The sequence below is a fragment of the Chiloscyllium punctatum genome, chromosome 1 (assembly GCF_047496795.1).
Source record: "Chiloscyllium punctatum isolate Juve2018m chromosome 1, sChiPun1.3, whole genome shotgun sequence".
Taxonomy (NCBI): Eukaryota; Metazoa; Chordata; class Chondrichthyes; order Orectolobiformes; family Hemiscylliidae; genus Chiloscyllium; species Chiloscyllium punctatum.
Window position 1 is genome coordinate 95,127,902 of NC_092739.1, and position 27,343 is coordinate 95,155,244.

The 27,343-nt window shown below is 39.8% G+C and overlaps 1 protein-coding gene across 2 annotated transcripts; it reads right to left on the bottom strand.

The window, feature by feature from the left end:
* Positions 1-228: 228 nt before the first annotated feature.
* Positions 229-27,102, bottom strand: LOC140482392 (uncharacterized). Of its 2 annotated transcripts, none has more exons than XR_011961719.1 (2): positions 27,014-27,102; positions 229-1,586 (listed from the first exon to the last, which is right to left on the bottom strand). XR_011961719.1 is itself a non-coding variant. In XM_072579822.1 (2 exons), exons 1-2 carry the CDS (start codon positions 15,516-15,518, stop codon positions 979-981), a joined length of 642 nt encoding a protein of 213 aa, XP_072435923.1. In that variant the 5' UTR covers positions 15,519-15,573; the 3' UTR covers positions 229-978. The 2 variants fall into 2 exon arrangements, 1 of the variants encoding a protein (XP_072435923.1); XM_072579822.1 differs by lacking the exon at positions 27,014-27,102 and adding an exon at positions 15,485-15,573.
* Positions 27,103-27,343: the final 241 nt, after the last annotated feature.

Consider the following 27,343-nt stretch of genomic DNA (forward strand, 5'->3'; position numbering starts at 1 on the left):
AGAAATTAAAACAAAAAAGTGTGATATACACAATTAATATAGAAGCTGAAATAGCATCAACAAACGTGAAATAATACTTAACAAACTTTGAATTTTTAATATGGAATGGAGAAATTCGACATTTCACAAATATTCAATTAGCCTTTCTGAACCAGAGGAGTCATTCATGGTAATTTTGACATATTATATAATTTAGAATCGAGCTACAGCTCATTCAAAAATGTGTCACTTTATCAAGTGGTTTAAACAGTGAGAAGAGCAAGTTATAGGTGGAAAGTTTACTGATTTCTAATTGATTTGTGTTGATGAAGTCTTCAAATGCGCGCCCTTTTGGAGGAGTAGGGAATCAGTTTCTGGACTGCCACTTTTAACTCTGTACCGATCAGTTTCACAGAGTGGTGATAACTAATACTGACAACTTCATCGTTATTATAGCGGTTGAACCTGAGCCGCTATGATAAATGCAAATTCTCCTTAATGGATGAAAATGCCGCAGAAAAATTGATCAGATGAGTGACTAGCTGAAGCCTGGATGATTTCTTGTTGATCTCTTTCACCTTAATTGCTTTGTGGACTCTTGACTGGAATTGTCTAAGTATGACCTAAGATGGCCAGTCTTTGAGGAGAAAACATTTGACTCTCTGCAAACCAGTTTTATCGACATTTCAGTTTGGAAGGATGACAAAATATCTGACATACAAAATACAATGTTTTTCAAAGTTCTTCTCTATTGTCTGTCATGTTCTGAGCACAAATTGCCAGCACGCATTTCTTTGAAGTATCAAAAAGGATTTTTCATTGTTTTTTAGTTTTCTGCATCACACTGAGATAATTATTCTTCATACTGTGTCTCAAATACATATTCTGTTCAATAAATAATATTGAGACATTGCCCATCCAATGTTCACTGTCTTAAATCACAAAAACGATCTTCCTTTCCAGTTTGATAATAGTCTGGCGTCCTCATCATGCAGATGACTACTCGCTTGGAATGATGTAAGTGTCATCATTTTCATCATTTGGTGGGCCTGTGTAATTACAATACACGGGTGAAATATCGAGTGATGGGCTGTTTTCATAAATAGCCTCATTATACTCCACAGTCTGAGAAATCTGAATTTGCTGATGGTCTGCAGCTGATGTGATTTTTGAATTTTCAGGCTGATTATTGGAATCAATCATAACATTTTCATAATTAGGTTGAGAGTGATATAGTGCATGATTGACTTCATATTTTGGAGAGGTGTGAGAGCTAGAAACTCGCTCAGCAGAATGATTAGTTATCTTAGAATTGTAGATGTGCTCTTGCTGATTATCGAGCTGTCTCTCATCCAGTCCACTGTCACTCCTCCTGGATCTCATCAGTACATTTGGGATATGAAAACCTTTGGATCTAAGATGTATATAGCCCCAGACTATAAGACCAATAATTGCAGGAATCAATAGCACAGGGATGACAATCGCTGGAATATTAACTGCACTACCATTGTTAAGAGACTGTGTAATTGGCGTAGCAGTCGACATAGTACAATCCTTGAGGAAAATAAAGATCACAAGTATTATCTCAGATTTCTTGAGATAAATATCTGAAATAGAAAAGAAAAAGATTGTGATGTAAAGATCATATTGGATACTTCAACATTTTTGTAATTTTTATCAATTGTCATATAATTAACTCCTGCAGACATCTGCCAATCACAAGTTTAATTGTTCAATGGAACAGGAGGGTAATACAGCTTTTTGATTTGTTCTATGTCACATGGCTACGCTAAACTTACTCTGATAATAAGCAGGTGCATAAGCCAAACAATATGCTGGTATGTCACAGTTCAAAGATTGAAGCTCAGAGTTTGAACACCAGAATACGTGACACATATAAATGCAATCTTAAGCCTTCCTGCTTGGCTTAACTAGGCAGAAAATAAAAATCAGCAGAAAAAGCCGACTGATTTTGCATATTGATGTCTGTTATTTTTAATCATGCTTTTTGGACATTATGTGACACTACTAAAAGCAGATGGAATTTAAACCTGGACCTCAGAGCTTTCTCTCTGTAGATGTACCAGACTTGCTGAGTTTGTCCAGCAACTTCTGCTTTTGTTCTGGATTTCCAGCATCAGCAGTTGTTTTGTGTTATGTTCTATGTTCAGTAGAGCTGGCAAAAAGCATATTTGTCTGAAGCCAATGGTATCCTTCACTAAATATCAGCCCCATCTACCATTAATGATCCCTTCAGTAGAGAAGCCATTGTGATATTCTTGTTAGGTGAAACCAGAGTCTCAAAAAGAATCATAGAATCCCTACAGAGTAGAAACAGGCCATTCAATCCATCAAGTCCATCCCAAACCTTCAAAGAACATCCCACTCTATTCCTGTATTTCTCTTGGCCAATCCACCTAACTGGCACTCCTTTTGATTGTTTGTGTGTGTGTGTGTGTGTGTGTGTGTGTGGGGGGGGGGGGGGGGTGGGGGGAGGGGGTGGGGACTGGAGCAAACCGACACAAACACAGGGAGAATGTACAAACTCCACTCAGACAGTCATTTGAGGGTGGAATCAAACCCAGGTCTCTCACATTGTGAGACAGCAGTACTAACCACTGAGCCACCGGGTCACATTAAAGTGTAGCTCTATTAGGCATGCCTATAATTATTACTTTATCTTTATTAGGACTGCATCATTTGTGAAATTAAAGATATCCATCATGCTAACTGAAGTTGACACAAACTGTATAGCTTAACAGCTTGTTGCCCACAATTGAGCACTATTTGATATTCAGTATAAAATGGATGAAGCATGTACAGAAACTCCCGACGTAAAGGTGAGTTGTCTTTTGTTTATTCAAACGCATGTGTAACCAGAAAAGACAGAAACAGCAGGCTGCTGGGCTCTTTCCTCCATCACTCCTGCAAATTGGAGTTGGCTGTATTCCCTTAGACTTTGGTTAGCAAACAGCATGAGGTTTGGAATTTGCAGAATTCCAGTCTTGTGCAGGTGAAAACCAGGGCCTGAACTTTAATAAACTTTAGGTCAGCATCTTTGTGCACTTGCCCAATCACTAAGTATATATTCTCCTGATATCTGTTACTCTTTCCATTTGGTCTGCACTGTTTCGCCTTTGCATGTTGGTGATTTTAGTGGAAAAAGGGAGAGAAGATCAATTCACTGGATCTCTGTTCACATTTGAGGGAATAGTCTTCATTTGCCTGAATGAAGCTGCAGTAATAATGTGGTCAACCCTCAGCTCACATCTGATTTACATACCATATATTGCCTTTCTTCCATTGCAAGGTCAAAATCATGTCTTCCTAATTTAGCGGCATCATTTCAGAGTTCAATGCATGGACTGTAGCTGCTCCCTATCAGCTTCTCATGGGGATCTAAAGTGAAATCTATTTAATCTGCATGTGATCTATGTTCTTTGAACCTGATTAATCAGGTTTGTGTGATAACTCAGAAGATATATAAACAGACACCATAGTGGCCAAAAATGCTGAGCGGTAAGCGAGAGTGCAGACATCTTGCGGTTTCAGAGATATTTTATGACTCTTACAAATATCTTCTTGCACACTTGAAAAGCTAATGTCATCACTACATTGTTCTGAGGAGAGTCAAACATGAAAGAGATATTAGCAAATTTTGAAAAGATTTGTAGTTCAGGTTGAGGTTCTGAATGCAGGTTTGCTCACTGAGCTGGAAGGTTTGATTTCAGATATTTTGTCACCATACTAGGTAACATCATCAGTGAACAACCTTCACTGGAGGATGACTAGTATGGTGATGAAACATCTGAAACCGAACCCTCCAGCTCAGTGAGCAAATTCACATCCAGAAAAGATATTGTATTTTATGGGATCTGGGCACCAGCATTTCTTGTCCATCTGGAGGACAGTTAAAAGTCACCACATTGCTATGGGTGTGGTCACATATAAGTTAGTCCAGCTAAAGATGGCAGGTTTGCTTCGCTAATAACATTTGTGAAGTAGATGGGTTTTTACAACAATTTGTGCTTTGTACATTCATGGGCTTTGGACTTCAAAGGCTGGACTTCAATAATTGGTTATCTCCAGCTGTGTTTAAGAAGGTGATGGTGAATTACTTTGTTGTATTGCTGCAGTCCATTGGTGTAGGTAGAATCACATGCTCTTAGGTCCCACTGAAGGAATGATATGTTTGCAAGTCAGGGTGGCGAGTGGCTTGGAGAGGAACTTGCATTAGGCCACTTAGTAAGATAAGTGCCCAAGGATAGATTAGCATGGATAGAGGATTGGATAACTAATGAAAGACAGAGTTGGGGTACCGGGAGCAATTTTCTGCAAGCTTTAACTAATGAAGTGGCACTTCATTAGTTAAAGATTGCATAAAAATGCTCCCTGTACTCCAACTCTGTCTTTCATTAGTTATCCAATCCTCTATCCATGCTAATCTACAATGTAACTCAAGGAACTGAATATTATTTAAATCAAGAAATCTACAGAAATTATGGAATAAATGGCTTCAAGAGCCCTCATTCACGAAATAGAGCATTACTGGCTAGACAGCATTTATTGTCCATTCCTAATTGCAATTAAGAGTCAACCATATTTCTGTGGGTCTGGAGTCACATGTAGACCAAGCAAGGATGGCAGTTTCCTTCTCTAAAGGATATTAGTGAACCAGATGAGTTTTCCTGACAATCAGCAATGATTTCATGGTCATCATTAGACTCTTTTATCCAGGTATTTATTGAAGTCAAAATTCCATCATCTGCTGTGGTGAGATTTGAACCCATGTCCCCAGAACATTATCTGGGACTCTGGATTAACAGTCCTGTGACAATATCACTAGGCCATTGTTCCCCCCTCCCCATTTGTGGAATTATGTTGTGCAAATAGCATATGGTTGAGTGGCTAACATAAACATGATTAACAGCAAATGCCAGCAAAGGTGAAGCTGTTTTCATTAAAGGCATTGGATAAGCTTCTTTCTAATGAGACACAAACAAATCTTAGTGAGCTAATTGATCAAACCAATGTGGAAGACGTAACACACTTGTGATGTTTGGCAGTGGGCAAACTGATCATTTGTTGGAGACTGGGTTTTTTCAAAGTGTAAAATAAATAGTTTCTTTGTATGGAAAGAGTATATTAAAATAAAAACACCACTGCTTCACAGCAACACTATCTAGATCAGTGAAGAAGTAACTTGATCAATAGTTGGATCAGGCTGATCACCTATTCTGGACAGACCTTTGGACAAATCCATATAAGAATGTTTATTTATGGGTACTATTGTTGCTGTATATTTTGCAGTGATCATTGCTTTAATAAAGAATATTGGATATGTTCTGTTGTTCAATGTGCCTTGGGTTACTGATATCCAGAATAAACCTGATGGACCAGAGAAAGTAGGAATAAAAGCTGACACATCCAAGTTCAGCAAGCAGTAAGGAAGGCAAATGGAAAGGTGGTCTTTTTACAAAGGGAAAAGAGTATGAACATATGGAAGTTTTTCTAAAACTATACGACATACTAGTCAGACCACATCTAGAGTATTGTAAACAATTTTGAGTCCCTTATTGAAGGAAAGATATACAGGTTTTGGAAGCAGTGCAGAGAAGATTCGTGAGGCTGATCGCAGGTATGGAGGGACTGTCTCATGAAGAGAGGTTGTATAGTTTGAGCCTACACTTATTGGAATTTGAGAGGTGACCTTCTTGAAACAAGGAGGATTCTTAGAGGACTTGAAATAATAGGTGCACAAATTTTGTTTCCCCTTATAGTAGAGTCTAGGACCAGAGGATATATTCTCAGAACAAGGAGTCACACATTTAAGACAGAGAAAAGAATGAATTTCTTCTTAGAGGTTAGTGAATCTGCAGAATTCTTTACTGCAAGAGGCTGTTGAGGCTAGGTCATTAAATATATTCAAGGCTGAGATAGACAGATATTTAATCAGTAAGGGAATCAAGGGTTGTGAAGAAAAGATAGGAAAGTGGAATTGATGATTTTTAGATCAGCCATGATTTAATTGAGTGGCAGGGCAGACTGGATGGGCTAAATGTTGTACTCCTGGTCTCAGAGGATGGTGAATCTGTGGAACTCATTGCTGCAGAAGGCTATGAGTCATTGAGTGTTTTTAAGACAGCGATAGATAGGTTCTGATTAGTAAGAGGATCTAAGGTTCTAGGGAGAAAGCAGGAAAATATGGTTGAGAAACATATCAGCCATGATCAAATGTCAGAGCAGACCTGATGGGCTGAATAGCCTAATTCTGCTCCATATCTTATGATGTTATTTCACTGGGATAAAAAGTCTCTGTTGCAGAAATATTCTGAAACCTCAAGACCATGATAAATAATGAGCTGAAGAAAACTTTCTGTTACAGTTAATAAGCAATAACAGAGTTTTTCAAAAATAAAATCTAGAAAGTGAGAGACATAGAGACAGCATAGAACAAAGATGTAAATTCCCTTGTTAATAACCAAGATCAACTGCAGAAGGGGATTGATCTTTCAAATAGATCTCCAGATCAGGGCACGACATTGGAATTTCCTATAGGAAAAAATACCCACTGCCTCACAGCAAAATTATCTTGATCAGCGAAGAAGTAATTTGGTCAATAGTTCAAAGTTAAGTTGGATCAAGCTGATCACCTGTTCTGGACAGATCTTTGGATAAATTCATGTTAAAGGGATTATTTATAATTGTATGCTACTGGTTCTACTCCAGGAGTTTATTCTGTTGTTTATCATGGTGCAGACATACTTTCTCATGGATTCTAAGAGATGGGGCTTACATACACATTAGAAAACTTGCTCTAACATTCAATAAGGTCTAGGCTGTTCTGTTTATGTTTTGAATTCCACATTCCCATCTAACTGCAATAGTCTTTGTTTCCCTGCCTAATTCCCTGCCTTGCGCGGGGGGACCTAGAGTCAGGGGATGTAGAGTCAGTGTGGATAGAGCTTCGAAACACTAAGGGTAAAAAGACCCTCATGGGAGTCATCTACAGGCCCCCAAACAGTAGTCTGGATGTCGGATGTAAGTTGAATCAGGAGCTGAAATTGGCTTGTCGCAAAGATGTTACTACAGTTGTTATGGGGGATTTTAACATGCAGGTAGACTGGGAGAATCAGGATGGTATCGGGCCTCAAGAAAGAGACTTTGTGGAGTGCCTCAGAGATGGATTTTTAGAGCAGCTGGTGCTGGAGCCGACCAGGGATAAGGCGATTCTGGATCTGGTATTGTGTAACGAACCAGAATTGGTCAGTGACCTCGAAGTGAAGGAGCCATTGGGAAGTAGTGACCATAATACAATAAGCTTCAATCTGCAATTTGAGAGGGAGTGGGTACAATCGGAAGTGACAATATTTCAGTTGAATAAAGGGAAATATGGAGCTATGAGGGAGCAACTGGCCAAAGTTCAATGGTGCAATACCTTAACAGGGAAGACCGTGGAGGAACAATGGCGGATATTTCTGTGTATAATGCAGAAGTTGCAGGATCAGTTCATTCCTAAAAGGAAGAAAGATCCCAGGAGGAGACATGGGCGGCCGTGGCTGACGAGGGAAGTAAAGAAACATATAAAGTTAAAAGAGAAAAAGTATAACTTAGCGAAGATAAGTGGGAAAACCGAGGACTGGGAAGCTTTTAAAGAACAACAGAGGATTAGTAAGAAGGAAATACGCAGAGAAAAAATGAGGTTCGAAGGTAAACTGGCCAAGAATATAAAGGAGGATAGTAAAAGCTTTTTTAGGTATGTCCAAGGCAAAAAAATGGTTAGGACAAAAATTGGGCCCTTGAAGACAGAAACAGGGGAATATATTACTGGGAACAAAGAAATGGCAGAGGAATTAAATGGGTACTTCAGATCTGTGTTCACTGGGGAAGACACAAGCAATATCCCTGAGGTAACAGTGGCTGAAGGACCTGAACTTAAGGGAATTTATATTTGCCAGGATTTGGTGTTGGAGAGACTGTTAGGTCTGAAGGTTGATAAGTCTCCGTGACCTGATGGCCTGCATCCCAGGGTACTGAAGGAGGTGGCTCGGGAAATCGTGGATGCGCTGGTGATTATTTTCCAGAGTTCAATAGAATCGGGGTCGGTTCCTGAGGATTGGAGGGCGGCTAATGTTGTGCCACTTTTTAAGAAGGGTGGGCAGGAGATAGCAGGAAATTATAGACCAGTTAGTCTGACCTCAGTGGTGGGAAAGATGCTGGAGTCTATTATAAAGGATGAAATTACGGCACATCTGGATAATAGTAACAGGATAGGACAGAGTCAGCATGGAGTTATGAAGGGGAAATCATGCTTGACTAATCTTCTTGAATTTTTTGAGGATGTAACTCGGAAGATGGACGAGGGAGATCCAGTGGATGTAGTGTACCTGGACTTTCAGAAAGCTTTTGATAAAGTCCCACACAAGAGGTTAGTGAGTAAAATTAGGGCGCACGGTATTGGGGGCAAAGTACTAGATTGGATAGAGAATGGGTTGGCTAATAGGAAACAAAGTGTAGTGATTAACGGCTCCATTTCGGAATGGCAGGCAGTGACCTGTGGGGTACCGCAGGGATCCGTGCTGGGACCGCAGCTTTTTACAATATATGTAAATGATATAGAAGATGGTATCAGCAATAACATTAGCAAATTTGCTGATGATACAAAGCTGGGTGGTAGGGTGAAATGTGATGAGGATGTTAGGAGATTACAGGGTGACCTGGACAAGTTAGGTGAGTGGGCAGATGCATGGCAGATGCAGTTTAATGTGGATAAATGTCTGGTTATCCACTTTGGTGGCAAGAACAGGAAGGCAGATTACTACCTCAATGGTATCAAATTAGGTAAAGGGGCTGTTCAGAGAGATCTGGGTGTTCTTGTCCACCAGTCAATGAAGGCAAGCATGCAGGTACAGCAGGTCGTGAAGAAGGCTAATAGCATGCTGGCCTTCATAACAAGAGGAATGGAGTATAGAAGCAAAGAGGTGCTTCTGCAGCTGTACAGGGCCCTGGTGAGACCACACCTGGAGTACTGTGTACAGTTCTGGTCTCCAAATTTGAGGAAAGACATTCTGACTATTGAGGGAGTGCAGCGTAGGTTCACGAGGTCAATTCCTGGAATGGCAGGATTGCCTTACACTGAAAGACTGAAGCGACTGGGCTTGTATACCCTTGAGTTTAGAAGACTGAGAGGGGATCTGATTGAAACGTATAGGATTATGAAAGGATTGGACACTCTGGCAGGAGGAAACATATTTCCGCTGATGGGGGAGTGCCGAACCAGAGGACACAACTTAAAAATACGGGGTAGACCATTTAGGACAGAGATGAGGAGAAACTACTTCACCCAGAGAGTGGTGGCTGTGTGGAATGCTCTGCCCCAGAGGGCAGTGGAGGCCCAGTCTCTGGATTCATTTAAGAAAGAATTGGATAGAGCTCTTAAAGATAGTGGAGTCAAGGGTTATGGAGATAAGGCTGGAACAGGATACTGATTAGGAATGATCAGCCATGATCATATTGAATGGCGGTGCAGGCTCGAAGGGCTGAATGGCCTACTCCTGCATCTATTGTCTATTGTCTATTGTCTAATTAGAACCTATGTATCTCTGTCTCAAAAATGTTAAATGGCCCTGCATTCACTGCCTTCTGAAGTAGACAGTTCCAAAGTCACACAACCTTATGACAGAGAGAAAACAAATCTCCTCATCTCTTTCCTAAAAGGGTGGTCTCTAATTTTTAAACAGTGTTCCCATGTTCTGGATTCATCTACAAGAGGAAACAGCCTTTCGGCATGCAGCTTCTCAAGACCATTCAGGATCTTATACGCTTCAATTAAATCACCCCACACTCTTCTAGACTCCAATGGAAACAAGTCCAGTCTGTCCACATAAAATTCCCATACAAGACAACCTGTTTATTATCAATCTAGTAAACCTCCTCGGAAACATTGCCAAAGCAATTACATTCATTCTTAAATATGGGGACCAAATCTACACACAGTATTTGAGATATGGTCTCACTAATGCTCTATATAACTGAAATGTACCATCCCTAATTTCTTGTTCAATTCCTCTCATAATAAAGGATACTCATTTCATCAGTCTTCTTAATTTAGTTACATAGCTACATACTAAGCTTTCACAGGAGCACATCTAATTCAGTTATTCACTGTTTAAATAATATTATGCACTTTTAATTTTCCTGTTGAAGAACAATGTCATATTGTCCCACATTATACTCAAACTGCCAGGTTTTTGCCCACTCACTTAACCTATCTATATCAGTCTCCTTCCTTGTTATAAAAACCAAAAGCACTGCAGATGCTGTAAATCAGAAACAAAAACAGAAATTACTTGAAAAGCTAAGCAGATCTGAGGAAGGGTCACTTGATGCAAATCATTAATTCTGATTTCTCTCCACAGGTACTGCCAGACCTGCTGAGATTTTCCAGAAATTTTCGTTTTTATTCCATCCTTGTTATGTTTTCTTCAGACCATACTTTTCGATCTACCTTTGTGCAATCTGAAAATGTAGCGACCATGCTATTGATAGAAATTGTAAAAAGCTGAGACCCCATTCATCACATTCTGCCACTCAGAAATAATTCTCAATTACATATGCTTTCTGTTCTCTGTCAGATAATTTATCTTCTATCCATGTTGATATCTTACCCCTATACTATTAGCTTTTACTTTGTTCAATAAGACGGTGGCACGGTGGCTCACACTACCAGGGACCTGCATTTAATACCAGCCTCTAACGACTGTCTGTGTGGAGTTTGCACATTCTCTCTCTGTATCTGCGTGGGTATCCTCCGGGTGCTCTGGTTTCCTCCCACAAGCCAAAGATGTGTAGGTTAGGTGAATTGACCATGCTAAATTGTCCATCGTGTTCAGGGATGTGTAGGTTAGGTGTATTAGAACATAGAACATAGAGCATAGAAGAATACAGCGCAGTACAGGCCCTTTGGCCCTCGATGTTGCACCGATCCAAGCCCACCTAACCTACACTAGCCCACTATCCTCCATATGCCTATACAATGCCCGTTTAAATGCCCATAAAGAGGGGGAGTCCACCACTGCTACTGGCAGGGCATTCCATGAACTCACGACTCGCTGAGTAAAGAATCTACCCCTAACTTTCCGGAATTCCAAATGTAGTGAGTGCATCTACGGGCCCCCTTTATCCACAGCATGTTAGTTAAAGCTCTTTGCAAAACCATGATGTTTCTTCATAATTTAATTGAGATTTTCAGCTTTAATTTCTGTAAAGACTGATTCTAACACCTGTCCCATGAGCAAACTATCTAATAGGTGGTGGCATTGTAAGAATCTCACTACTCTAGTAATTCACAGACACAGGCTAAAGTTCTGGGGAGATAGTTCAAATCCCACCACGACAACAGATAGAATTGAAATAATAATATCTGGAATTCAAACCTGTTCTCAGTAATAAGGACTATGAAACCTTAAATGAAAAACAATCTGGTTCACTTATGCCTCTTGGAGAAAGAACTCTGCCATCCTCATCTCAGAACATGTGACTGCAGATCCACAACAATGGGATTGACTCCTAACTGCCACCTGAAATGGCCAAGCAAGCCATTCAGTTCAAGGGCACTTACGGCCAGGCATTAAAACTGGACCTAGCACCACTGCATGAAAATAAAAGTTTTGTCATTTGCTGCACCTCAGCAGCCTTGCATCCCAGCAAGTGTTAAATTGCTACCATTATTGACAGAAAGAGGAATTCCTATCCTAAAAACAGCAGAGAAGTCTTAATTTCCACATCCCTAGCACAGTCCACAAAGCCCCATTGATTTTCCTTTTTGTCTATTAGAAGCATCCCTGAGAGAGCAAAGTAGACAAAAACGAGAGTGAAAACTTCAATTTTTGAAAGAGGAATGGCCCTTTGGCCCTTGGAGTCTTCTCCTGTTTATCAGTTTTTCCTTGAATACTCTTCATTGCAGCTACATTCAGGTCATTTGTGAGGGTGACAGCCAAAAGCTGAGCCATTGTCAGATGCTGCCATTCCACTCCAGCACTGTAGTAGCCCTCCAAGAAAATGACAAGACAGCATATAGATTCGACAAGTCCTTGAAGAGAACCAAGGATGCTGTATCGATTAGTTCCAGATGCAAGAATCTTGTTGGTCAAATGCAGTAAAAAGAGTTAGATGTTTATAATTAAATGTTAAAGGTAAAGAAAAGCATAGTGAAAGAAACTGCAGTAAAAATTTAGATTTAGCAGAATTATACTTTACTCTGAACATGTGCAAAGCGAGTAATGTCATTGTGATATTGAATCACATGGAAAGGAACCTGGGCGAGTAGAGCTCCAGATAGGAGTATCCTCTATTGTCATATTCAGCAAATAATTACATACAACAAAGGCTGTTGCTGTTCACTTACAATGTGGTAGATTTGATTAACAGTTGTTGAGAAAGGCTGATGGAATGTCGCCTTTTTTTCTCAAGGAATACATAGGGGTTGAAGTTAGAAAATAGTTGTCCTGAATTTTGATTACATTAGAGCTGGAGTACTAGGTTCATTCCCAGGTAGTGCACATCATGAAGCATTCTATTGGTCTTGGAATTGGCATGACATTGATTCAACAGAGTGACAGCAAATCTCAAAGGGTTCAATTATGAGGGCAGGTTATATACTTTGGCTTTTATTCCATTTAAGTTTGAAGGTTGATGGGTGATCTAATAATGAGTTTAAAATGATAAAGGGATTGACATAGTCGGTGTATAGAAACAATTCTTTTTGGTTAAAATCACAGATGAGGGTGACAAAATAAAATGCCATTCGGGACTGAAATCAGAAAGCACATTTTCACACAAAGGCTAGTGGAAATCTGCAACTTTCCTTTTCTAGAATATTTAGGAATCAAATATGATATGATGTATCAGGCAAGCAGGTAGGTTGGGTTAAATGGCCTACTCCATGTACATTTCAATTAGCAATTTTCAAGGCCAATTCAAGAAGCATCCTCTTGAAGCAAGTATATGCTTTATTTACACATTGATTTGGAGGTTTTGCATTTTATCTCTCAGAAGTCTTGCAGGTCTATTAAATCTGTTTTAAATGATGCATCAATAGTAAAAAGTCATTGATATTGTGACATTGAAATTCTTTAGAGTGCTGACCAGTTGAAGTTATTCTGCTGATATTGATCTAAGTTTGATCTTGCACAATCCTTTTCAAAGAATTAGACCAGACACTTCCTCAGTTAGTCATCATGCAAAACAGACTTTGCGTTTACTTATTGTCTTGCGTTTCCTTGCCTAAAAACACAGAACTTAACTGGGGTATGAGTTCCACAAATGCCAGACACACAAACTGCAGCCTCATATCATTCCGAGAGAATGAGTATGAGCAGGACATGTGACAGATTTTACAACCAAAGTCAACATAATCCTCACTCGATGGCCTTTCCCACATGACATTCAACTGGAGTTGTAAGATTGTGAAAGATAAGCTTTTGATTGATTTCCCTACTCTCTGATCCAGGGTTACTGATATTAATTGTCAGGAAAGGAGGTTGGGGTTTCTCTGTATTAGTCAGCATTTCAGGCTGGAAGGTTATGACTGAACCAGTGGATGGTTGGGTGCAGAGACTGGGTGATGTGAAGAAGGGATCGCAAGAACCTGGGTTTCAGAGACATCTCCACAATTAGACAAAACAAATAGTCTCTGGAGTGATGGAAGCAAACCAGGTTACATTGGAGGTTCAGTGTGTCTGCTGAATTGATTGGTTTTCAGACACTCACATTTCCAGTTTGAGGTGACTAAATTTGCTGGTTTGTTCAAGCATACCATGCAAGCTTCTAATTCCCAAAGCAAGCTGGAACAGCACACAGCGATGCTACTGTTGCAATATTCAAATTGGGCAATTTAAGGACCAGGAAAGCCAGCCGACCTGTCCCGCCCATGCTGGATCTTTGAAGAAAAATCAGTGTCTTACTCTTTCAGTAAAGCTCTCGAAGTTTTTTATTCTTTTTTAATAATTATTGTTTGGTTGTCCATAATCTTACCCAGTGATAATTACAGGGAATTATCATCAAAATGTGTCGTAAGAAGGTGAGGTGCAGAGCTGTACCTGTTTCTATATTATATGACAGGACTGACAGATTCAGTGATGGTAACTGTTAGCTACAATCCAAGACCGAAGTCCACGCCCTATAGGTACGCAATCATGCTGTGAGCAAGAGTCTGGAGTTCAACACAGAGGATATGTTGGTACAGCAAATAGGGTAGGTCTTATACAATTAATGGTAGGGCATTGGAAAGTGTGGTAGAACAGGAATACCTAGGGATTCAGGTACATAATTCTTTGAAGTTTGTGTCATATATAGTCAGAGTGGTTAAAAAGGCATTTAGCATGCTTGCCTTCATTGCTCAGCCTTTTGAATATTGGCATTGAGAATTCATGTTGTGGTTGCACAGAACATTGGTGAGGCCTCTTCTGGAATACTATGTGCAGTTCTAGTCGCCCATTCATAAGAAGGATATTATTAAGCTGGAGAGAGTTCAGAAGAAATTTGGCAGAATGTTGCTAGATATGAAAGGTTTGAATTACAAAGAAAGACTGAATAAGCTGGGACTTCTTTTCACATAGGAGGAACATAGGAGGTTTCACGCAGGAGGTTGAGAGGTGACCTTATGCAAGTTTATAAAATCATGAGAGGCATAGACAGGCTTAATGGTAGGTGCCATTTCTCTAGGATGGGGGATTTCAGGACATGGGAGCACATTTTTAAGGTGAGAGGAGAGAGATTTAAGAAAGACATGAAGGGTACATTTTTTACACAGAGGCTCATTCGTGTGTGGAATGAACTTCCTGAGGAAGCGGTGGATGTGGGTACAGATACAATGTTTAAAAGATATTTGAGTAAGTACATGAATAGGAAAGGTTTGGAGAGATATGAGCCAGGAGCAGGCTGGTGAAACTAGGTTAGTTTGGGATTATGTTCAGTATGGACTGATTGGACCGTGCTGTATGACTCTATGAGTCTACGATAGCCCCTTTTGTAATTAAAATCTGAAAATGCTGGAACTGCTGGCTTGAGAAACATCTTGCTGAATGTTAAAGTTAACTGTTTCACTCTTCACCAAGATGCTTCCACCCTTGCTAAATCATGCCAATATATTTTTCTTTTATTTGAGATTTCTGGGATGGATAGCATTTTGCTCTTCCATCTGTAACTATCACTATCTTACATTTCATAAGACTGAATGTACAAAATTATTCATTAGAATTGTACTCACATGATAATAGAAGTCCATATTTTGTATGAGAATGATAAAGGGACGTTTTTCGTCACAGCAGTGCCACTTTTTAGGTTAAGTTTTTACTCTTGTTATAAAAATGTGTCAGAACAGTATAATTTGTCACAATCCATTTTGTTTACAGCTAAGTCCTGCTTATATATCAAACCTCATCCAAGAGTATTCATTTCAAAATGATTTAATCTACAAAACTCTCATAATTCCGCTTCTTCCTACCTTTGACCTTGCCAAGTGCAATTTTGGACTTCATGCTATTCTGGGTACGACTGATGGTCTTCCCTCCTCTCCATCACTGGTGACGGAGTCTTCAGTTACCTCAGCCTTGCACTGTGAAATATTTTCCCTTGTTCTGTCTTGTATTGCATACAGCAATGGTTCTGAAGGGTTTTAGGTTCCTGTAATATTGTCTCCACCCATTCTGCTGATGTCAACCACAGTCTGTGGGTGGAGACAATGGGAGGAATCTTACAGTGGCCATGGCCAAACAAAGTGTTACTTATAGCTATCATACTTAAACCTTGCTGTTTTCTAAAATCAGTGCGCCTTCAGAGATACGTTACTGTAGACTACCCTTTACCACTAATCACCATAAAGGCCCTAAAACAAATAAAAATGAAAAGGGATTTGTGGTAGTGAGCTACCTCAAGCAATTCTTTTCTTCAGTATCACATTGAGATAGAGATGACAAATCCCACAAGGTACCAGGATTGGTCATCTTCAAAAATAACATAATTATCTCTCCAAAAAGCTGCCCAAAAGATACCTTTGGGCTTTTCTTCAGTCACTCACTTAGATTGAAACAGGTTTTGTTTTATTACAACCAGTACTGTTGTTACTCTGAAGTGTTTTTCCACACTAAAAGTGGATTTGCAGAAATTATTTGAGCTATTCTCAGTTGTGTGACTGTTCACTAGACCGGGACCAGAACTTGCCTTAATGCAACACAATTTCTTTGTTTGTGTTTCCATAGTTCCGGTCTTATGATGGCTAAATGAGTCAGCAAGAAGATGGCTCAGACAGCAATCCACCTTCTATATACATGTTATTCTTTAATTATTTGTCTGTAAAATAACCAGAAACAACCCTGATTGCTTCCTCCAAATCCCAACTCCAATACCCATTTTCCTTCTCCCTAAGTTTTTTTATACCCACACCCCCCATCCGCCTCTTGTCACCGTGATCTTCTTCCTGGGAACTCGGTGCAGTCCCAGCAGTGCTGCTACTGGTTGTACTGTTACTCGCTGGACTGTTAATCCAGAGACACCAGGTTCTGGGGGCCTCTGTTATATTCTGTGATGGTGGCTGGTGGAATTTGAACTTAATAAAAATCTGAAACTAAGAGTGAATCCAATTGTTGATTGCCAGGAAAACCCCATCTGGTTCATTAGTATCCTCCAGGGAAGGAAACTGCCATCTTTACCTGGTCTAGCCTGCATATGACTCCAAATCCACCGCAATGTGGGGGACCCTTAACTGACCTCTGGGCAATTAGGAATGGGCATGTGGTCTAGCCAGCAACACTCTTATCCTGTGAATGAATATCAAAACCAGGGACTGCTAGAACTGGCAGCAAATCAGATTAGCTAACAACTTCCAAGAGTGAGGAATCCTGTCTGCTGAAGGACAAAGTCTAACTGTTGGGCTGATCAGTCCACCTTCAGCTGGTCATCACTGCCAGGCAAGCTTTTTAAAAGTCAGTCTGTCCAGGAATGACTTTCTTGCAGGAGGGCTGGAATGAGTGCTCTGACCCATTCTGTGAAATCCAAAACCCATAACATCTTTTTCTTTTGCATTCCTTAGCTCTGTTTATATAGCTTAAAGATCCCTTATGCCTTTTAAAGGTCCTATAAACTTTTAACCTTCAAAAACTTTGAGATGATGACCAATTTAGCCAAATCCAGCCAGTTACTTATTAAATGTTTTCTTTTCATAGGATGGCAAGGCCTGATATTATTTCTCATTCCTAAGACCCCATGAAAATGTTCTGCTAAATCACTTTCTTGAACTGCTGGAATCTATCTGATATAGATGGAAGCACATCTCTGTCTGAGATTGCCACGTTTTTAACCAAGTGGCAATGAAGACATAGCCAAATGATGCCAAGGCAGGATGCTGGGTGCCGTAGGGAGAAGCTGCAGCTGGTGGTATTCCAAGGGGTGAAAATTCATTCAGGCAACAAGGGGCTGGCTCGTAGGCTGGGTGGGGGCAACGAGAAAGCATTTTACTTGAGGGAAGCCTAATGCCTTAAGTGGGCATTAGTGGGCCTCCTCTGGAAGGAAGGGGCTGAAATCCCAATCCTTATCAGCAAATCAGAAACTTACAGTTGTCCATTTCAGGCTGCACCTCTGGCAGTAACGACAGGCTGGCAACAGTGCATCATACAGTGATCAGGAATCAGTGAAGGACCGAGACCTAGGTGAGTGGGGGCAAGATGGAGGTCACAGGGCAGGTGTCAGAGGAAAGGGCCATGGGTTTGGCAGTTCATGTTGTTTTAGTTTTAAATTCATTCATTGGCTGGGCCAATATTTATTGTCCTTCCCTAGTGCATTTGCAAAGATGGAGGTGAGCTGCCTTCCTGAACAGTCACAGTTTGTTTGCTATAAGTAGATCCACAATGCCACTGGGTTGGGGGGGGGGGGGTGGGGGGGGTAGTTTAGAATCATTATTTAGAAAGTCATAAGTGTACAAAAGAGGACCTTGTACTCATCGAGTCTAGACTGATGAAAGTATACTGTAATTCTTCACTAATTCCACTCTCCAGCACTCTGCCCATAGCTGCGATTGTTATGACATTTCAAGTTCTTATCCAAGTACTTTCTAAATGCTACGTGGCTTCCCACTTCAACTACCCTCCCAGACAGTGTATTCTAGATTCCCAATACCCTTGGGTGAAAATATGTTTCCTCAAATCCCCTCTAATCCTCTAGCTTTTCACCTTAAAATTATTCCTTCTTGCTTTGACCCTTCAACTAAGTGGAATAGGGGCTTCCTATCCACTTTGACGATGCTCCTCATAATCCTACTAATCTCACAGCCTTCTCTGCTCTAGGAAAGACAACTGGAGCTTATCCAGCTTCTCTTCACAGCTAAACTGCTCCATCCCAGGCAACATCCTGGTGAATCTCCTCTGCATTCCCTCTAGAGCAATCACATCCTTTCTATAGTGAGGCGACCAGAATGGCACCCAGTTTTAACCCAAAAAACACCAAGCGAATGGTGATATATTCCCAAGTCAGGATAGTGAATGGCTTGGAGGGGGCCTGCGGGTCGTGGTGTTCCCATATTTCTGCTGCCATTGTCCCTCCAGATAAGACCATAAAAGACATAAGTGCAGAAGTAGCCATTCAGCCCATTGAGTTTGATTTTGTTGTTTAATGAGATTATCTTCAAACTGACCTCCTGCCTTTTCCCTATTATACTTGTTTCATGGTTGAATTTGCTTCTCAGTAGGCATAAGCCCTTCTGAGTGCCTAGTCCTTCAATCAAACACTGAATATCTGACAAGAAGGGAGAACACCCCATCAGTGAGACTGTAACATTTCTTACTTTGGGCTTCCCTCTTAGTAGATCCCCCTGTTAGAATTCAATCAATAGTGGCAGGAAATTACTTTTAAAAGTTTCACACTTAAGAGCCTCAATTTGTGGCAGAAGTGAGAAGTTAGTGGATTTCCACATGTCATCCACCTGCCCAGTTAAATAGTGCCCTTCCTTCAAATTTGTCTTAGAGTCATGCAATCATATATTATGGAAACAGACCCTTCCGTCCAGCTAGTGCATGCCAATTATGTTTCCAAACTAAACTGGTCCCACCTGTCTGCTCTTGGCCCATATACCTCCAAACCTTAGCTATTGATGTACTTATTCAAATATCTTTTAAACATTGTTATTGTACTCACATCTATCACTTCCTCAGGAAGTTGATTCCTCATGTGAACAAGCCACTATGTAAAAAATTTGCCCCTTATGTCTTTCTTAAATCTCTCTCCTCTCACCTTAAAAATGTGCCCCCTCGACTTGAAATCCCCCACCCCAGGGAAATGACACCTATCATTAACTGTGCCAATGCGCCTCATCATTCTATAAACTCCTATAAGATCACCTCTCAATCTTGTATGCACCTCCAACATGAAGAAAGTCGCAGCTTACTTATCGCTGGGTAAGATTATGGACAACCAAACAATAATTACTAGAAAAGAATAAAAAACTTTGAGAGCTTTACTGAAAGAGATTTTTTTCAAAGAGCCAGCACGGGCAGGACAGGTCGGCTGGCTTCCCCTGGTTCTTAAATTGCCCAATTTGAATATTGCAACAGTAGCATCGCTGTGTGCTGTTCCAGCTTGCTTTGGGAATTAGAAGCTTGCATGGTATGCTTGAACAAACCAGCAAATTTAGTCACCTCAAACTGGAAATGCGAGTGTCTGAAAACCAATCAGTTCAGCAGACACACTGAACCTCCAACGTAACCTGGTTTGCTTCCACCACTCCAGAGATTATTTGTTTTGTCTAATTGTGGAGATGTCTCTGAAACCCAGGTTCTTGCGATCCCTTCTTCACATCACCCAGTCTCTGCACCCAACCATCCACTGGCTCAGTCATAACCTTCCAGCCTGAAATGCTGACTAATACAGACAGAGAAACCCCAACCTCCTTTCCTGATCTGAGCTCAGTTGTTCTGAGGAAGTTGTCAGAGTGCAGCAATTAATATCAGTAACCCTGGATAACCTTAGGAAAAAAACCTTTGGTATTCACCTTACCGAAACCCCTCATGATTTTCATAGCTTCTATCAGGTCATCCTTCAAACCCCTACGCTCTAGTGAAAAATGTCTCAGCATATTCAACCTAGTTTTATAACTCAAACATTCCATCCCTGGCAACATCCTGATAAACCTTTCCAAACACTCTCAATTTTAATAATATTCTGCTATCACAGCATGACCGGAACTGCACGCAGTACTCCAGAAGAGATCTCATCAACATCATGTACAATCTCAACATGACATTCTAACTCCTATACTGAAAGAATTAAGCAATGAAGTCAAGCATGCGAAATGCCTTGTTTACCACCCTGTCTACCTGTGACACAAACTTCAAAGAAATACGTACCTGAACCCCTAGGTCTTTCTGTTCTATTACCCAGGACCCTTTCATTAATTGTATAAGTTCTGCCCTTGTTTATTTTAGCAAAATGTAATATCTCGCATTTATCCAAATTAAACTCCATTTGCCATTCCTAAGCCTATTGATCCAATTGATCAAAATTTCTTTGTAATCTTAGATAACCTTTTGCACTATATCACCAATTTTGGTATCATCCACAAACTTGCTAACCATGCTGCTTAAATGCTCATCCAAATCATTTATATAAACGACAAACAAAACTAGACCCAGTACCATTCCTTGTGGAACACTGCTGATCACAGGCCTCCTGTCTGAAAACCAACCCTCCAACATCATTCTCTGTCTCCCACCATCAAACCAGTTTTGTATCCGATTAGCAAGCTCACCCTGAATCCCATGTGGTATAACTTTACTAATTAATCTACCTATTCTACTCAACATGTCTGTTGTCTTTATACTTCATAAATTATATTACTAACTTATGTGATAGACATATTTTTGGCTTGATGGTAGAGGCCATGGGTTTGGAAGGCGCTGTCAAAAGAGCTTTGGAAAATTGCTGCATTGCATCTTGTATGTGATGTGACTGTTATTTGTTACATATCCAGTCAAGCCTGAATGTTGTCCAGCTCTTGCTGCATATGGACATTGACTGCTTCATTATCTGGAGAGCTGTAAATGGAACTGAATATTATGCATAAAATCAGTACACATTCCCATTTTTTTGATAGGAGAGAAGGTTGTTGATGACGCAGTTGGAGAGAGTTGGACCTACAACACTACTCTGAGGAATTCCTGTAGAGATGTCCTGGAGCGGAAATAATTGACGTTTAACAACCACAGACACTTATACTCAGTCTGACTTCAACCAATGGAAAGTTTTCTTCTTGGTTTCTATCTCTAGGGCTCCTTTGTACCATCTTGATGTCAAGTATAAACACTCTCATCTCATTCTTTATGTTCAGTTCTTTCGTCCAAAAGATATAGCCAAATGATCTTAGTATTGTGAAAATACAATGAATTTCATAAGTTTCTGGTAATCTCCTGCTGTAAGTTTAACAGAAGATTTTGTAAGCATCAGAAATAAGCCCTTTACCCCTGTATTTCTTCTGAGATTTCTGGAAATCTTCCTTTGAAGTTATAGTCAAGGAGCTGGAGAAGCCCTGCTGTCAACGCCAAATTGTATAAAGTTAAGATTTTTTTGCAGGTATTTGCTGTGCCACAATTTTCTCCTCACAAATACCATTTATAACTTCTTGTAATGGCAGATCTTGATCACACATCACTTCCTACAGTACACATTGGACTGTGCCACTGCCCACTGGCGAAACAAAGAAAACTCACCTTTTCCATTACAACAACACCAACAATAGCTCACACTTATATTGTACTTTTAAACAACTAAAACTTATCAAGGCACTTCACGTGAAAGTTATCAAACAAGATTTGATATTATGAAATTAAACAAACATTCAATTGATAAGACAGAACTACATATCTGGCATCACAGCAGCAATGAAATTCATGCATCATGTTACTAACTACTATGATAGACAGACATTTTTTTGTTGATGGTATCACCACCTCAGTTCCTACTGAAGAGCAGCAGCATAAAACAGCTACCTTCACAGCTAAGTTGTCGAGTGCAGCTCCAAAAACACTTAAGACGTTTGACACAATCCAGAGCAAAGCAGCCCACTTGCTCAGCACCACATCCACAAGCATCCACTCCCTCCATCATTGACCCTCAGTAACAGCAGTGTGTACTGTCTACAAGATGCACTGCAGAAATTCTAAGGAGATCCTCAGACAACACCTTCCAAGCTAACAACCACTTCCATCAAGAAGAACAAAGGAAACAGGTACATGGGAACACCATCACCTGTATGTTCCCCCCCAAGCCACTTACCATCCTGACTTGGAATTATATAGCCATTCCTTCGCTTCCACTGGAACTGCCAACTGCATTGTGGGGCTGCTACAGCAAGTAGACGGTAGCTTTTCAAGAAGACAGCTAATCACCACCTTCTGAATGGCAACTAGGTATGAGAAATAAGTACTGGCCAGCCAGTGACATCCACATCCTCCAAGAGAATTTTTTAAAACCCTTTGCTCAAACCTTTGATCAGATACCAAGAATGTAAGCTGCATGTCTCACAGACTGGTTGATCATATCAATCAGCATATTCCATTGGCTGTTTGAAAAAGCCAAGATATTAAGTATACACTATTGGCCTTTACTTGCAGAAGTTACAATGCAGTGTCCAACATTGGATGTGATTGTGCAAATGGTTAACTTTTGTTATCCTGAGTGTTCTAAGACTTATACTGACAACCAATTTGTTATTTGGGCTTGCAGTGTAGCATGTAACTGAAGCCATTAATATTAAAACATAGAGTCTTGTTCTTTACAGACTAAACACAAATGTAAACACATTGCATAACAAAATAGGTGACAGTGCTGATTCATTTTTTAGTATATTATCTTGAGACCCTGTTCTGATGTTTAAAAGTTCATTTAGGAATATTTGCATTTGCTGGTGGGGCCAATATTTATTGCCCATCCCTAATCACCCTTGGAAGGTGTCAGTGAGCTTGAACAGATCCTATTGAACAAAGATGGCAATTAAGTGTCAATCATTATTAACTGGGGCATTCTCCATGGCACCAACTCTACCAACCTGAAACCATTTCCCAACCAATCTGTGTTCTTCTCTCATACAGTATACTTTTGGTTGCCCCTTAGATTAGTATTCTTGTGAATTGTCCTGATAAGTGCAAGGTAGAATACGTCTTTATTTAGGAATGGTTAAGAAATGTTAGGATGGAGGATATTTTAGCAAGTCTCTTCATTGAAGAGAGCGATGGAGAAACTTAGGGAAACATTCCAGAGGTTTGAACTTAGACGGTCACCAACTGTGATCAAGCAAATTAAAAAAACGTGCAGAAGGCCAGAACTGTAAGACATCTCAGATAGGTGTAAGGCAAGAGGAGGAAAAAAAACCATGAGGGCATGGAGGGATTTGAAAATAATGACGAGAGTGTGAGAATGAATCAAGGGTTTATAGAAATATAAGTAAAAACATAGGTTCTTTCCTTTAAAGATCTTTTTGTGTACTTAAATTTCCAAGTGAAACCTCAGTTCAGAAGTGAAACTTATGCTATGGGTATTCTCACAATTTAGCAAAATTTCAATTCTCATTCTTAAATAATCGATTATAAACTTGGGTAGCTTGTAAATTAGGAAAGAGAAGGCAGGTAACTGGTCAGCAAACCAGATCATCGTTGCTTCCCAGACCTCACCAGATCTATACCCAACCCATATCACCATTAAGAGAAAATGTTGCAAAGTTTTCTCTATCTATGATAACCATTATGTTTCATTAATTTTTTCATCATTAAAACTACTATTTATAATTAGAATCCCACTCCAGTTGGAAATTTGTTATGTGTTTTTTAAAGTTTCTCAGAAACAATAACCTAGTTTCGGTTAAGTATTTATTTTGCAATGGGATTCGGTATAATTTTTGCTCATTGACTTTGAGCAAATTGAACACTGCACAAATATGTTTCTGTCTTCAGAAAAAAAGGGTAACTTGCAAACAAGGGTAACCAGAGAAAGAAAATTAAGGTAATTAAAGTTAGAAGAGAAAATATACTGAAACAACTCCAGGAACTAACAAATCCAACAAATCCCCAGGATCAGAGGCCCTACATCATATGTTTCCAAAAGAGATAGTTCCAAACATAATGAATATGGCAATGATTTTCCAAACTTCACTGTACTCTGAAACAATTCCCGGGGATTGTAAGTTAACAAATGTAACATTGCTATTCAAGAAAGGAGGAAGAAAGAAAATAGGGAAGTACGACCCAACTGGTCTGACATCAATCACTGGAAAAGCCTTGAAATCTACTAGCAAGGAAATCTTAACAAGGCACTTAGAAAAATATAGCATGATCAGAACAAGTCCCTGAAAGGAAACTCCTATTTGTCACATTTACTGAATTTTTGAGGATGTAAATCATAAGATAGATATCGGGGAATCTACAGTAGTTGTAGTATACTGGATGGCTAAAAATCATTTGATAAGTTGCCACATAAAATGTTAATCCACAACTCAAGGAGTTGGGAGGGTAATATATTAGAATGCCTCGGGGATTGGTTTACAGAAAATAAATGAGTGTATAGAAATGATGCATTTTCAAGTTGGCAGGCAGTAAATAATGAAATGCCATTGTGATCAGTGCTCAGGCATTAGCTACATTAAAACTTAGATGAAGAGAAAGAGACTGTTGAATCCAGATTTGCTCTTGATACAAGGCGAAATGGGAATGCCAACTATGAAGAGTACAAATAGAGGTTGCAAAGAAATATAGACAGGTTTAAGTGAGTAGGTGACAAGTTGACACAATTGAGTATAATGTAAGGAAGTCTGAGGTTACTCATTTTAGTTGCAAGATAGAAACGTTGATTATTTTTAAAGAAATGCGATTCTTGTAAATTATGGATAAAGTACAATGAAGGATCACTGGATTGCTCTCTAGGATCAGAGAGTTCTCCTTTGGTGAGAAGGTGAATAAGTTGGGTCATCAGTCTCTGGTGTTTAGGAGAGGATCTCACTTCCTCCTAGAGAATCTCAATGCAATGTTCAAGATGATGGGCTGAATTTAATACAGACTATTCTAGTGGGAAACATGGTGCACAGGCTGACCTTACTGTGGGAGAGATCTCTACTTCAATGTCCCAACAAACCTACTCAATTAAGCCAGAGGGTGAAAAAGATTGACATAGAATTCCAAGATATTGGTGAGGCAATTTCTGTTAGGTTCATTAATGGTTTACAAGACAGTGTGTCAGTAGAAGGCGTTGGCCCAGTGGTATTATCACTATACTTATTAATCCAGGAATCCAAGTAGCGTTCTGGGGACACAGATTCAAATCCCACCATAGCAGGTGGTGGAATTTTAACTCAGTAAAAAATAAAAACTGAAAATAATGGTCTAATGATGACCATGAAACAATTGTCAATTGTTGTAAAAACTCGTCTAGTTCACTAATGCCCTCCAGAGAAGAAAATATATTGTCTTTGCATAGCTTTATGGTCAACTGCCCTTTGGGCAAATTAGGGGTGGAGAATAAATACTGGTATGGCCAGGAGTGTCCATGTTCCATGAATAAATTTTTTAAAACACCACTGCAATTTAATGATGGCTCCAGGATTAAATGAACGACAAATGTCTTTTCCAACAAGAGACTGGACATTGGCCATTAGAGTGGCTACTGAAAGCTGTCCTTGCCTCTACCCTGGTGTCAGGCCAACTCCTACCCCTCAACACCCCTCCTGCCTTCATTCACTTTTGGTCTTCACTCCCTCAATGATCCTGGGTGACTGATGGGTGCAATGGAATGCTTCCCTCTGGCACTGACAGCTTGTCGACCTCTGATGGCTAACAGTTCTGAGAGGGGAGCATTTTCAGTAACAGGGAACCCAACTGCAGGGAAGGCACTGTCCATCATGGCTCTCCATTAGTCCCACGGTGTCTTCTATAACTTCTTCAATCAGTGAACAAGACACCTATCAGCTGAATAAAACTCCAACCTATAAAGGAGCTTGTCAGGGTGGATAGTGCAAGGTTATTTCCTCTGATAGGGGGGTACAGAACACATGACAACAATTTCAGTGTAAAAGCTCAGTCACTTAGGACTGAACTAAGGAGAGATTTCTTCTCTCACTTGATTGTGAATCTTTGGAATTCTGTACCTCAGAGGAGTTATGAATATGTCATCACTTCATATATTTAATGCTGAGATAGACAACTGTATGGTATGTCAGGGAATTAAGGGAAATGGGGAGTGCCTGGGGAAGTGGAGTTGAAGCCAATGATCAATTTATGACCAGATATAATGATGGAGGCATGCTGGGGAATGTTTGATGTGGTAAGAAAAGGAGGTGCTTAAGAGAAACATCTCTGGACTGTCTTGAATGTGGGGCGATGGAGCAAACCCTTAGAAAGGATGGTTCAGTCCATTGGAACCAAAAGACAGAGTAGAGAGAGGAAGAATACATACAAGGCCAGAGTGAGAATATACACTTGGAAAAATTTTTAAAAAGGGATGCAATGAGAAAAGGCATAGGGAAATGCTTGTTCAATTCAACGAGTTCACAATTAAATTATGTGTTTGAACATACTGGAGCACAATTTTATTTTGGTATATACTACTGCTGAACCAAGTCCGGTGCTAGCTGCAGCATTCTGCAAATGGACTCTTATATCCACAGCAAGCTCAGTCAACCATAAGCTGCTCATTGTTGAGAAAACAAAATGACTCTGCTTTCAACACACCAATGAATTATAGAGGTAAAAATGCCATCACCAAGAAAAAACAATGATTTTAATCCCAAATGTTTTATATTAGCTTGATTCATCATCTCTGAAAATTTCAAGATTGATATGACAAGGATAGTTTCCAAAATTATAAAGGACAAGTCTGGCAAAATATATAATTCTTTTGAGTCTTTTTGTTTCCGTCAATTTACAAGTAATTTTTCTCGCTATTTGTACAGAACTTGATCACTATAGTTCCACAGCCACAGCAAAGTCTAACTGAACAAACCACTTACCATTAGATGAGTTGGAGTGTCAGAGAAAACCATTCTAAATTTACTTCTACTACCTCTGACAGCTTCAGAATGTTTAAACATGAACGCATTCTAGCAGTGGAGAACTACCGGAAAACACTGATGTCTCAACTGAATTTTCAAACCACAAAAGGAATTCAGTAATCTGATGATATCTACATTTCCTCATCTGACTACCATCTGACAGCCTTCATCTTTCAACTTCTTCTGGCTATTTAATGATTTCAACAGAAGAGTTAATTAAAAATATCTTACTTTTGAAACATGAAACATAAAGTAAAAGGCAATGCAGACGAGAAATAAAACTTTCAA